The sequence below is a fragment of the Curcuma longa genome, chromosome 4 (assembly GCF_044706935.1).
Source record: "Curcuma longa cultivar G26 ecotype Majalengka, Jawa Barat chromosome 4, ITB_CL_G26_1.1, whole genome shotgun sequence".
NCBI lineage: Eukaryota > Viridiplantae > Streptophyta > Magnoliopsida > Zingiberales > Zingiberaceae > Curcuma > Curcuma longa.
The window spans coordinates 9774317-9788007 of NC_133864.1; the positions used below are offsets into that span (position 1 = coordinate 9774317).

Genomic DNA, 13691 nt, shown 5'->3' on the forward strand with positions numbered 1-13691 from the left:
TCCCTCAAGTGGGAGCATATATACTCTTCACGTCTTGCTTTATACATAAACTAGAAATGTTTCATAATAAAACAGATAAAACTAAGACACTTAATGATGAATACATGATACTTGTGCTGCAATGGTTAAGAAGTTTGATGCATTATATTGATCTTCAAAGAATTGACAATTGGACTATGGTTCCAGGTAGTCTTTTATAAGAGATATCTTCTAAGGATAAAGTTGGTGATAACCATCTTCTTTTTTGAGTTCCACTCAAACAAAAAATACCTTAAATTCTGATGTTTATGAGGATGAGATGACTTGTGATAGTGATGACGTGTTGGGTTCGTGATTCGGTGTCAACTGGTGTGCCTTAGTGATTCGGTGAAAAATTAGATTTGGGGGAGGATAGCCTACTTGTTTCAAGGTGGTGAGTTCAAGAATCTTTTGAACTCTAAAACCTGTGCTGAGATGTGTCTTGGTGGGAGGACTTGATGTTCTAGCAAGGGTGGCAAAAGATTGCTCTGAGAACTCAAAAAGAAAAAGTCTTGTGCGAGTTCAAGAAGCCTTACCCTTTGTATCAAGGACTATTAGGCTACTTTAAGGTCCAAAAAGTGGTCTCAAAGCTTACTTAATGGGACCATGTTGACCCGCACTACTTTGTATGAGCCAGAATGACACTATTATCTTGGTCTGCCAGGACATTCAACACAGGAAGTCGTCTTAGAACCATCGATGAACTTTCGAGTCTGACATGTGGATTAGGATTTCTCTAGTATCATCCATCTCGTTGTTGAGAGGGGACATGACCAAGAGTGCTACTCTGTTGCATTTGTGAACATAAATCAGTCTCTTTTGCATGTTGCCAACTATAGGCTGGAACTTTAACTAAGTAGGTTTATGCTGATCAAGGATTTGTCCTGGTTCAACCTTACCCTATAGATGCTGTAGAATGAAATGGATAGATTAGGTTTCCATCATCTTTTGAGATGATGGGTTAACATAGATAATTGATTGAGTAAATGGCAATATTATTCTGTGAGACGTAAATGCCAGAGAAGGGCTTACAAAAAAACTAATGTCTAGTTGAGAGAAAAAAGTACAAAACTAATCTATCTTTTAATGTGACAACCAAAAAAGAAAAGTGCTACAAACATTGAATAAGATACAGGGAGGTGATTGAATTTTCAACAATTTTGCTCGAATGAGAGGCATGCTAGTAGACTATAAAATTTGACATCTAGTCTGAGATGAGTGATGTCAAAAATGACTTGCTATAATTAATCTCATCTTAAATCATGCACATAAATGAGTTAAAAGAAAGAAACAGAAAAAAATGATCGTTGAAATTTGAATATTGAAAAGTAGAGGGAAAAATTTGAAGATTGTGAAAATATTTCTCATCCTCAAAATTTGGACCTTGACTTCTGATTGCGCCATTGGTTGAGGAGGAAATAGGAGATATAATGCCATGATCATGTTGACATTGGAAGATAAACACAATGGATGAGGGAATCTATGATGCTAGTTGGAGAGGAAGCAAAGTCAACTATGATGCAGTGGGTGTTGCCTCATGGAAGTAGGAAGCTCCCAAGGTGTCGATTGTAGGATAGTGGTTGGGTGCACCTTACTACGTTGCCCATCTAGCAGTATCTGTGGTTGGCAGCAACACGGTGGTGAATAACAGTCTTTGACAAAGAGTAGCTTAATGAATTGGAACATTGTTTGTTGGTATGGTGTTGAGGTTGCATATGAGGAGTTGAGCACAATAGGATCCAGTGAGGTGGAAGTAGGCAAGGAGGTTTTATTGTTTGATGAGGTCGTGGTTAGAGCAGGTTCAAGATTAGGGTTTCAGATGGTTGTGAAGAGAATAGGGATGGAAGATTAGTTTTTTTTCTGATGATAGTGGTATCAGGTGAGGCAAAGCCAATTTTTGGCCTCCTGCTAAAGATATTGGAGAATGTAAAGTAGCCGTAGAAGAACACCTGTTTTCATCTCAAGTTGGGAGAGTTGAAATTTTATATTTTTTAATATTAAAGTTGAACTCTTATTTCATTACAGGACTATGCTCTCTACTAAAACTACCAGTGTGAGACTATGCTCTCTACACATGTAACTGATTACTCCTAATGACGCCAACATTGATTACAAGTTTAGCATATAGTAGGTTGACTGCACTAACCATTTTTGATTTGGAGGTTTATGCGGAATAATGCCAAACTCCACTGGGTTCATGCATTCTATTTTCTGTACTCTAATCAGATTGTTACATTTGTCATTTAACATCTTTATCCGTAAGTGTAGTTTTAATTAGGTGATCTACTATTAGGTTCCCATGTTTGTTTTGTTAATTCATTCATGCTCTTCTGTGACTGGCTACAACTGAATAGTTTGTTGTAGTCGCTCCATGTTATCATACTTTTCCCTACTTGTTTTAGATATAAGAGGAAAAACATCAAAGAATTGCAGAAATTGCTTCATGCGTGTAATGAACAATTAAAGCAGCTTAGCCATGTCAACAAGAAGGCACTTGACCAGTACATAAACTTCACAGAGCAGCGTGAACAATTACAGAATAGACGAGCTGAACTTGATGCTGGTGATCAGGTATTTTGTCTTTGAGTATGCGTACTGTGTAGAATTGATTTTCGTTTAACCAGCATTTGAATATTTATCATTCTTGATATTTGCAGAAAATTCGGGAGCTAATTGCAGTGCTGGATCAGCGAAAGGATGAATCAATAGAGAGGACATTCAAAGGTGTAGCAAGACATTTTAGAGAAGTTTTTTCTGAGCTGGTGCAAGGTGGCCATGGATACTTGGTTATGATGAAAAAAAAGGTTAATCGTTGTTTATTCTTTGTGTTAGGAAAATCTATCTCCTACGAGTTTCATTTGCTCTATAGTTTCTTGTTTCTAGGGTATATATTTGTGGTACTAGCTGTTCCATACTTCATCAATCAGGTTTGATATAGAAATTGTTTTTATTACACAAGTCTCTGCACCACTGATTGAATCTTTTAGCGTTAGGAAAATCTATCTCCTAGGAGTTTTCATTTGCTCTATAGTTTCTTGTTTCTAGGGTATATATTTGTGGTACTAGCTGTTCCATACTTCATCAATCAGGTTTGATATAGAAAATGTTTTTATTACACAAGTCTCTGCACAACTGATTGAATCTTTTCTTATGTGATGCAAGGGAACCATTCTCATCATGTTTATTTAAAAAAAAAAAAATCATTTGTGTGGTTATGTTAAGATGTTTATATGTAATTTCTTTTGATTCTTCTTAGGATTGTAACTTACAGTATAAGTTGATAGCTGAGTAAGAAAGAAATGACTTCCCTAGTAAGAATTAACCTCTTAAGGTATCCCTACTCCAATTTTAGTTAAATCATTTTGTAAGCAATCTCTAGAATGTGTTTGGCTCATGCTAATGAGAAAGTATATCCATGAATGTAGCATAAGAATGCCACATTACCACATCCAAAATGATTCAGGCTATATTGTAAAATTACCGAGTGTCTTCCATTATTGGTAACAAGGTTTAAAATATCGAGTCGTGCCGAGGTTTCAGTCCTGGACCAGAACGATACAGTTTTGGTACCGTATCGTACCGTACCGGTATAGTTTCGATATTTTTAAAATATAAAATATATTAATTAAAATCAAAAAATTTAATCTAAATATTTAAAAATAAAAAATAAAATATTGTTTTAAAAATGATAAGATAATTTTATAGATTTTAATAAAGCCTATTTAAAGTGTCCCCAATTATAGTTAGGAGTTGATTATTAAAATCTCAATTAAATCCTAAGTTAAAAAACCAAAAACTCCAAAATCGCGATCGCGAGTGCTATGCCGTCGCGCACGGGCCGCGCACACGGAGGCATCGTCGGGCCCAGGCGGTGCCTTCGATGGCGTCGCCGGGCTCGGGCGGCGCCTCCGATGGCGTCTCCATGCCCGGGCGACACCTCTGGAGGTGTCTCCTGACCGGAATCACGGTGCCGATGCTGTGCCGGTGCCGGTCGGCGGAATGAAAAATTTCGCCCGTATCGCGCGATACGGCTCGAAATTTCAATCCGTGATTAGTAATCACTTTGAAATGTAGGAATGATCCCAACCAAGAGATGATTTAGATTATTTTGATGCGTGCATCTTTTGTAAAGAAACTTGGGCAAAAATGTATTTTAAAATATCTTTTTCACTTACTGAATTGTTTCATAATATTATAAAGTACATGTTTGATACAATATAACACTAGCAAAGCTATTAAAAGAAACTATAAACAAAATTCAACTTTTAATTTTAATCATAAGGCCTTGCACTACTAGCGACTAAAATAAAAGAAAACACATCATACAAAACTACAGATCTTCAAAAATACACTAGGAACTACCCTCAGAACCTCTTTTAATCAAACCTCAGGGCGAAGGATGCTCCCTTGCTGCTTTGGTTGGTACTCGATCATTCGAAAGTTGAGCAGGATGAATAACAATGAAAAATACAATATTACAATGATAGTACTGTAGAAGAATTTATATTATCACAAGAACCTAAACTTACAGGAAACTAACACACATTCTTACCAATATAGATGCAAACTTGTGGATGTGGAAGAAGGGAACCCAGATAACCCAACCAATGTTGCAAAGGGAAGGAGTCATTGCTGATAGGGATTTCACTCCCTTTCACTCGGTGGAAAGGAATGGCTCGAAGGTGACAATGGAAGATTGGACGACAACAGCATCACTGATAACAGGTGGTCCCATCTGTACAATAGGTGCATGGGCTACACCATGAACAAGCAACAGACAGCAATGACGGAGCTGCATGAAATGATGTGAGCGCTGACTGTGTGCAACCATGGCAATGTATAGTAGATGATGTGTCTACAACACTAGCAGTCGTGTGGTTGGATTCATGGGCAAGAATAGGTGAAGGGAGAGGCTGGAGCTTGAGAGAGGAGCTATGTAGGATATTGGATAAAGAAAGGGCTAATGGAATCCTGCTGTTGTGCTGAGAAAGGAAACAAAGAGAGGCTCCTGGGGTTGCTGTGCCATTGTGTGATTGGGAGAAGGAAGAATGTTGGGGGTTTTAAAATTCCCAAACACTAATCCAACTGAACCCATCCAATTTCGTTCAATTGGGTCCAAATTAGATTCATCCATAAACCTCAGATCTAATCCCATTCGAACTCAAACTGAAACTAAATTATATGGTCCCACTGTTAACCAGCCCATCTAACCCCAAAATAACCCCAATTTGTACCAAAAACTATGAAATCAGTTCTTAAACAGCTCAGTTCAACTGCAAAGCCCTATCTATCAAATCCTTGGTAGAATTTGGAATACAACTATGTTTTGGGGGCACTTAGTTGTTCCATATTTCATCAACCAGGTTTGGTATAGACTGCATTTACTACAGGGATCTTTGTGCAGCAGATTGAATTTTTTCTGAGAGGGTGATCCAAGGGAAACATTCTCATTGAACTCACTTTAAAAATCCAACCTTGTTATCTTAGGATGTTTATGTATGATGTATTTTCTTCTTTGCTTAGGATTGCTAACTTGCAGTATAAGTTGATAGCTGAGTGAGAAACTAAGCATTGACATCCCTGGTAAGAATTGACATCTAAGTTGTCTTTACTCCGATTTCCCTTTAATAAATTTACAATCATTTTCTTTGCCATGTGTTTGGTTTGTGGTAATGGGAAAATATTTCCATGAATGTAACATGAGAATCCCACATTACCACATTACAATGACATGGGTTAACATGTTGTAAGATTACCGAGCATGCATCACCACTAATTGTCTTCTATGAAATATAGGAAGGTTTCCCACCAAAAGATGATTTAGATTACTATGAATATGAAGTGGGCATCCTTTATAGAAGAGCTCAGGGGAAATGTCTTTCAAAGATAAATTAAGTACTTAACACATTGTTTCATAACATTATAAATGCATATTTGATATAATATTGATATGATATAAATAATAGTTGTAATAATTAATACAACATCAATTATGATATAATAAAATAATACAATTTCGTAATATAATAACTTTTATTCTAAAAAATAATAAATATTCTAATATATGTAGAGGTGTCAAATGGGTCGAGCCACTCGCTTTTCATCCAACACGTTCGGCATCTGTCCAGATCAGATTGGCCATGTGCTCAACTGACATTGTTTTGTGCTAGGAAGAGGGGTTGCAACTCAAGTCTGTGCCTTACCTAGTTTCGTGCCTAGTTGGCCATGCAGGGCATGACCCACATGCCAAGCACAATCCACATGCCGGACATGATGCATGTGCTTTGCTAGGTACAACATGATAGGCTGACTTTGACTTTTTCTATTTTGAATAAAATACCCCAATGACTTCATAAAACTTATTTAGAGGGATTTTGGTAAAACATCCTTAAATAATAAAAAAACTAAGATTTTTTTGAGAAATTTTCTAAAGTTATTGCTGCTTTTTATTTCATTCATTAATCTATTTTAAAGTTGATTGATTAACAATTCTTAACAGCTTCGAACCTTTCCTAAGAAAAACTACCTTTATGTGTTGGGTTTAAACTAATAATCAAGGGTATCCATACGTGAATGGCGAGTACTAGAAATATAAATTGGGTACATATCCTATAAGCTCAAAAATTCCTATGAGAGAAGGAAACCATGACAGAAATAATGTCAAGTTTTCCCAATAACATTTTCACTCTTTCTTTTGCAGAAAAAAAGGAGAGACGAAAAGACTAGGGAAAACATTTTTTCAAATTTTATCTATATTGCTTCTACCCAATGTAGGAGGAAAACTCACTTTCATGTGAAGCTTAAATTTGATCTTAAAAAACTTAGGATTTTTTTATTCTTTTCAAATCTATATTTTGTTAATGGTTTTTATAATTTTAGCAGAGTTTTGAAAATTTGAAGTTTCCATCTTTCCTTCCCTCCAAGGAAGCAGTTGGATGAAAAATATTTCCCAAGTGTACTCTCCCTTTCCCTAGCTTTCTCCTTATGATAAGTGATTAGCCAATTAACATTAGCACTAACATGCATGGCAATGCATTTAGTAGAATGTCTCTAATTTATGCCTAATTTTCTGAGGTATTCTACCTAAAGCTTGGTTCTAGACTGTGCATTATTGGTCTCTGATTGTAGGGCATGTTCTATATGGATCTAGTTGTCATTGTTGAATGTCTTAGGCTGTGTTATCTTGATAAGTCTATCTGTCTCATTTTTGCAAGACTAATTTTATCCATGTTAAGACAGCTTAGGATTTTGCTTTCTTTGGGCGAGCTTGGCTTATGAAATAATATCTAATGATTTCAGTAAATATATTGAACATTGATTGTGGACTAATCAGCTACCAGGGAAAAATGCTAAAAGCATGTATTCTATTCTGCCAGCTTCACAGAAAAAATATGCTTGAATCAGTTATTCCTGAATCATCACAGTCAAGCATCATCCTGTCTTTTGCTCAGTGACTCTAGAAATGACGATTGCAGTTCTTTTAGTGAAGTAATTTTGCTTCTTGCTTTATTTTTGTGGGATATCAGAAAGCAAATTTTGACTAGATGCTTGGTGTAATTTTGTTCTTTTCGACATCGTAACGTCTATATTTAATTTGTTTTACCTATTGGATTGACGTGATAAGTAATTGGACACCTGGTGCTGAAATATCTTAACATGTGATCCTGTAGTTCTAGCTGCTTCTGTTGCCGTATTGGTCAAATGTTGGTGATAGTGTAAACAAATTCTGTGTGCTTATACACTGAGGATGGCCTTTTCCTCACTAAGCTGTTTGCTGCTGATGTTTGTCAGGCTACTGCTGTATTTACTTTTTCCTTGACTTTTTCAAGTTGATAAGCATCAAGGAAAATCTCCTTTGTATTATTTTGATAATCTTTGCTCTTACTCTCTCTCTTTAATGCGTGTAAAGCTTGTGTATTTCACTTTTTACATCTTTTGAAGGATGGTGATCCTGGTGATGATGATGTTGGTGAGGATGGACCTTCTGGAGCTGATCCAGAGGGGCGAGTAGAGAAATATATTGGTGTCAAAGTGAAGGTATGAATCCCTTTGATGCTTATTATGAGTATTTTCACACTTTTTCTACGTCACCCTACTTCTTTGCCTGGTAATTTGGTGACGACCTAATAAACATTGACACGACAAAACTCCAATTACAGAGACATAATCTTGAAGTCACACAACATGTTGCAAATATGAAACGATTCCTGTTGGTCAAATATCTGCTTTTTTTAAAAAAAACATTAGCAATGTTATTTTATCTATTGTGACTAGAAGAATAACTAATTTTACATCATGCTTTTTTTTCCTTAAAAAATTATCTAGTCATATATCATTTTAGAATTTTTATTGGCACAAAATGACAATTCTTTGTGATATGATTAACACGATATTGCATTGCTACCTATTATCCTTCTTGTGCTAATGGACTATATGTCATTCTTTGGCCGTAGGTGCATTGATGCATTGTTGTTATACTTTGTTTTGTGTACAACATGATTGATCTCCTTCACTGTTCTATTCTAATCTCTCTTGCGATGATTTTGAGTTATATATATATGCTCCATGTTAGATATTGGGATATTGGGTTTCGGATGTTACATAATTCGACTGAGCTGGCTTTTCCTTAACTAGGTTTCCTTCACTGGCCAAGGCGAGACCCAGTCTATGAAGCAACTTTCTGGCGGTCAGAAAACTGTAGTTGCTTTGACATTGATCTTTGCCATCCAGCGGTGTGATCCTGCTCCATTTTATTTGTTTGATGAGATTGACGCAGCATTAGATCCACAATACAGAACTTCTGTTGGAAGTATCCTTGAAATGCATGTTCTTCATCCAACTTGCATGAACACATTTGGCATTTGGCTGCTTTTATTTGTATTATTTGATTGGGGTTGCGTTAATGATTCTTAACTCTTTGAATAAAGATATGATACACCGTCTTTCTCACAATGCAAGCACTCAGTTTATAACTACCACATTCCGTCCAGAGCTCGTGAAAGTTGCTGACAAGATCTACGGTGTCACACACAAGAACAGAGTCAGCCATGTTAACGTGGTCACAAAGGACGAGGCTCTTGATTTTATTGAGCAAGACCAAACTCAAAATCCTGAGTGAAGAGTGTATATTCTCTCTCCCTACCCTTCTTTATCCGTGTCATGAAAGTAATCACGTTCTCTTTTGATTACAGATTGCAATATGATGGAAGAGAAGCCACAAGCTCAACTAATCCAAAATAGTGGAACCTAATTTAATGCATTAAGAAGTAGGAAACATGTATCCTGGATTAAGTGGATAGATCTGAGTTCTGAATTGGTTATCAGCTGGAACCATGACCAGATGCAGTCATCCTCATTTACTTAGGCTAGATGATGTTGTACTTGTATGACTCTCAGGTGTCACACAGCTAACTAACTTCTGCTACCATATACTTAAGCTGTTACACAACTTAAGAAACTCTGTACGACAGACAGATTCTTATATCTGTGCATCGTTGATGGTTGGTGGTGCATTGCCTGTTTCCTCGAGCTGCCTGAGTGATTTCTGATTCGGACAAGGTTTCAACTAGTTTGTGTTCTTACTGAAGGCATGAGGTTCTGCATCATGTAGCAAAGCCTAAACTTTCTAGTTTTGCCATTATATGTGATTGCTAGCTGATTCACTCTGGCATTTTGATAAATAAGGCTCAGCGAAAATTTTACATCAAATAAGGTAACCCACTAATATCACTTAGGCCGCGAACAATGCTGCTGATATATAAAGGGCACAAGTAATGAGCATATTGTAAAGTTTTGTTTTGTTTCTTGTTTTCAATCAACAATAGAATGAAAAGAAAATCTAATATGTTTTATGATTTTAAATAATGCAAATTAACAATTTAATATGTTCGAATCAAATTAGAGTGTTTTTGAGCTCAACCTAGTTAGGACTTATTTTAGAAAATTCATATAAACAGTTCTTTTTCTCTATCTTTGACCTTCGCAGAAGTTCTTTTTCTCCACAACCACCCACATTTTGTATTTTGTTATCTATTTACCTCCTCTTGTATCATATAAACAGAAAAAAATAATCTTAAGGACCGTGAACCAAGTAAATCTCATATCTCTTCTTTCTTGTTTATTGTTTTATATTAATTAATATGTGTAGTCTTGCTAAACAATTAGCAAGAGTAAAAATGTTTTAATTTGTAGGTATGTTATTCACCCTTTCTCCTTTAGCGACCCTTATTGTTTCTACTGTACTTTCATCTTGTCTGTTTAGTATCAATTGATTTTGATCCATGACTTTCACTTACTCAAACTTAAATTAATCTTGATCTACAATGATTTTCATGTACGTAGAGATCAGACCTTAGGGGGCTTCTACTTAGTATCTAATTAATTTTGAGCTATTATCAAACATCTATTCAAACCTACATGAACGTTTAGTGGCGGCATCTGGACTCTGTCAAACATCTATTCAAACTTACGTGAACGTTTATTGTCGGCATCTAGACTTTTGTCTTCCCAACTAATTATTAGACCTTTTTTATTATCTCTCTATTATTATTTTTTATCTGCCAACACTTATTAGACATTACATCTGCCAACTCTCAGTTGGAAGTTTCATTTATCAACTCATTGTGAGATTTTTCATGGGTCAATACTTGTTAGATATTTCATATGTCACCTCCTTATTGGACGTTTGAACACTTGAACACTCTTGGATTATTAACTAATATATTATTTTTATATAATAATTTAAAATTAAGTTTACGATTGATATACGGTTGATTTCACGATCATTTATGAAGAGATAAATCAAAAAATTATAATTGATCACGATAAAAAAATCTATTTCATCGTAATCAATTCAGTTATGTTTCGAGAGTCCGATCCATTTACTCTACTATAGGTGACATTTATATTGATCATCTACAAGTGAATTTCTTTTATAAATTATAAATATCTTTCCAAGGCAACATGTTAATCACCACTGAACTAAACTCTTCCATAATATTTCAAGCTATTTATCTTCAATTTTTTATTACTTATTTATGCTGGTCTAAACTCTTCCATCATATTTCACTTCCATCCTGCGGGACTTCTCCCCGGCCACCGCCTTCGCTGTACCTCGCTTCGCCCCCTATCCGCCGCCGATCTCCCCGTACATCGCCTTCCCCCTTTTCGGCCGTCAAATTCCAGAGTTCCCCTTGCCTCCGGCCGGTCTTTGCTTCAGAAACTCCATGATCAGGCAACACGAAGAGGACCAATAGGCGATCTCTCTCTCTCTCTCTCTCACTGTGTTGCCGTCGGATCCTTCCGTGGATCATCATCCTCTTCGTCGCTTTTTCAAACGTGAGACGTGGACAATTCTCTCAAAGATCTACCAGTGGTCCTTGTCGGCTTTCACTGTTATGCCAAAGCAACCCTAGAGTGCATGGACGCTACTTCTTGCTTCCTAACACCTTCGCTTTCAGCTCTACCTCTCCGATCCCAAGCTACAGCATCATCCGCATTGCCTTCCACTCAGTGACATGAGGCAAAACCACCACAGAGAAAAAAATTTCTCGTTCTTTCGGATGACACCACGTTCTCCTGCCAAAGTGCTACAGGTGCTCTCATCTGCTTCTGATCGTCGCTTTCGAGCTTGTCCTAGAGTGCATCCCCACAATTTGGTATTTTCATCTGTTTCTGTTTGTTCTTTACATTTTTTTCTTTTCTTATTATGTAGGTTAGTTTGCGAAGACAATTGCCAAAGCCGTAGTACAGTACTACTGAGGAAAAACTTGCCCCTTTTAAGGTTTGCTCTTTTAATTTACCTCCTCTTTTTAGCTTTTGGTGCATTTATTGTGATTTTTTTGTTTTGTTGTTGCTAGGATGTTTAGTCAATTGTAAAGGTTAGTGAAGTTTTGTTATCATTTATAGTTGCCTTCAGAATTTTCATGGTTAATGACAAAGATTCACAGTTTTGATTTCGCCACATATCTTTGTTTTCTGTTCGCCAGGATATGAAGCGAAACCTGAAGGTTAGTTAGTGTAAAGAGTGTCCTTGCCATCAATAATTTATCATCCTTTCAATTAGAATAGATTTTCACTAAAGCTTTGGAGGAGCTTTTTCTCTAACCTAACCACATAACTGTATTCAAAGCATTTTCAAATTGTCGTGTCTATTCCAAACTTTCAAAGATCTAGACTTGCTTGTTACATAAAGTTCAATAGGGTCTATGACGACATGATATTGTAGAAGATGTTATTCAATAGGATCTATTCTTAGCATTGACCTATTGAATAACAAATAGTCTTCTAAGTCATGTGAATAACCTATTCTAACGTTTAAATCGTTCATGCTAGTGTTTGGAATGTCTATTGATAAGATTACCATCTATATCTTCATGGCGCTTCGTCCAATGCTTGATAAATACCAGACTTTTTGAATGTATCAGAATGAGTTCTTATTCAGACTTAGACCCTTATAATACATTTATCTTCACCTTATGTGGCATCCTGGAAATGTAGGAATCTGAAGGTTGCTTATGGTGTTCTATGAGAAACAAACATGGAACATGGATTAGAGAAGAGATTTCCAACAAATCCTAAAGACTATAAGTTGTATGAAGAAGTAGGAGAAGGTGTCAGTGCTACGGTCTACAGAGCTCTCTGCATTCCTCTAAATCAGATTGTTGGTATTAAGGTTCTTGATCTTGAGAAGTGTAATAATGACCTGGTATGCTCACTGTTTTTTTTAGTAAGCTCAAGAGTAACACAGTGGCTAGATGATAACAATGCATCAGTTTCTCAAATTAATGCAATATTTGCTTCACATCGGTTTGATGCTAAGCTGTTAAGGATGTTGGTAATTTCCTTTGTTTTTTGTCCTATTACTGACGTCTTGTAAATCAGGAAACTTTTTTTTTTTAAACTTGTGAGGACATAATATAAAGGAAGTGCCAAAATGATATACATGAAAATAGAGGGCGAAGATAGTATTTTATCACCACAATGTTAACATGGACATTGCTTTTTCTTTTACATTTTTCTACTTGAGCATTAAAAATTTCTAACAACTATAATATTCTATTCTCCCTCTTTTTGACATTCTCAAAAAGTCAAAATTGCTAAATATATGTGTTTATGAAAAAAATTAACAAGCATCATATAAATTATGTTGTGTCTGGAATAGCAAAAACCCAATTACATCAAAATTATGAAATATATAATCTAATTAGGCTATAAGGAGTGTTCATCGAAATTGGTTTTGTCAAACTAAAATTTAAAACATAGCAAAAGTATTTATACTAAAAACATTAAATCTGAAAGAATTTTTATTCTTGATCTTGTTATCGCGCTTTACATTGCTTGTCCTTTTTAAATTAATTTTAGTATGCCTTTTAAATGCTCTTTACATGATACCATTTCAATGAGATCTATGCTTGCATGAACTAGTCATTGATGACATAGCCATTAACACTGACTAAACATTTAATATGAAGTTAAGAGTAACATTTAAACTATCAATTGTACTAACATGATCTTTGACATTGTTTCTGAAGGTGATTGTGCAACCTTGCTTGATAGGTTTGGGAATAGATTTATGTTTTCCATCGGATTTTGGTATGTTTTCAGTCACATGTTCTGAACAATGACTATTAAATATCCAATTGCATTTAGTAAGAGGAGGGGGGTTGCAACCT

General features: G+C 35.8%; 2 protein-coding genes across 6 annotated transcripts in view; both read left to right on the plus strand.

Moving 5' to 3' along the window:
- LOC141827053 (structural maintenance of chromosomes protein 3) overlaps nt 1-9521 on the plus strand; it is a 35505-nt gene extending 25984 nt beyond the window's left edge. The window contains exons 25-30 of the mRNA XM_074714334.1: nt 2421-2589; nt 2676-2822; nt 7960-8055; nt 8653-8827; nt 8946-9141; nt 9210-9521. Coding sequence (XP_074570435.1) covers nt 2421-2589; nt 2676-2822; nt 7960-8055; nt 8653-8827; nt 8946-9136 — 778 coding nt within the window. The 3' untranslated portion in view covers nt 9137-9141; nt 9210-9521. The remainder of the gene's footprint in view (nt 1-2420; nt 2590-2675; nt 2823-7959; nt 8056-8652; nt 8828-8945; nt 9142-9209) is intronic.
- A 1581-nt stretch (nt 9522-11102) lies between these two features.
- Nucleotides 11103-13691, plus strand: part of LOC141828246 (serine/threonine-protein kinase BLUS1) — a 28503-nt gene continuing 25914 nt past the window's right edge. For all 5 annotated transcript variants that reach the window (XR_012601751.1, XM_074715642.1, XM_074715643.1 and 2 more), the window contains exons 1-3: nt 11103-11612; nt 11732-11800; nt 12517-12724. Coding sequence is in view for 4 of the 5 variants with exons in the window: in XM_074715642.1 (XP_074571743.1) it covers nt 12557-12724 (168 nt within the window). In the remaining variant the exon portion in view is untranslated. The remainder of the gene's footprint in view (nt 11613-11731; nt 11801-12516; nt 12725-13691) is intronic.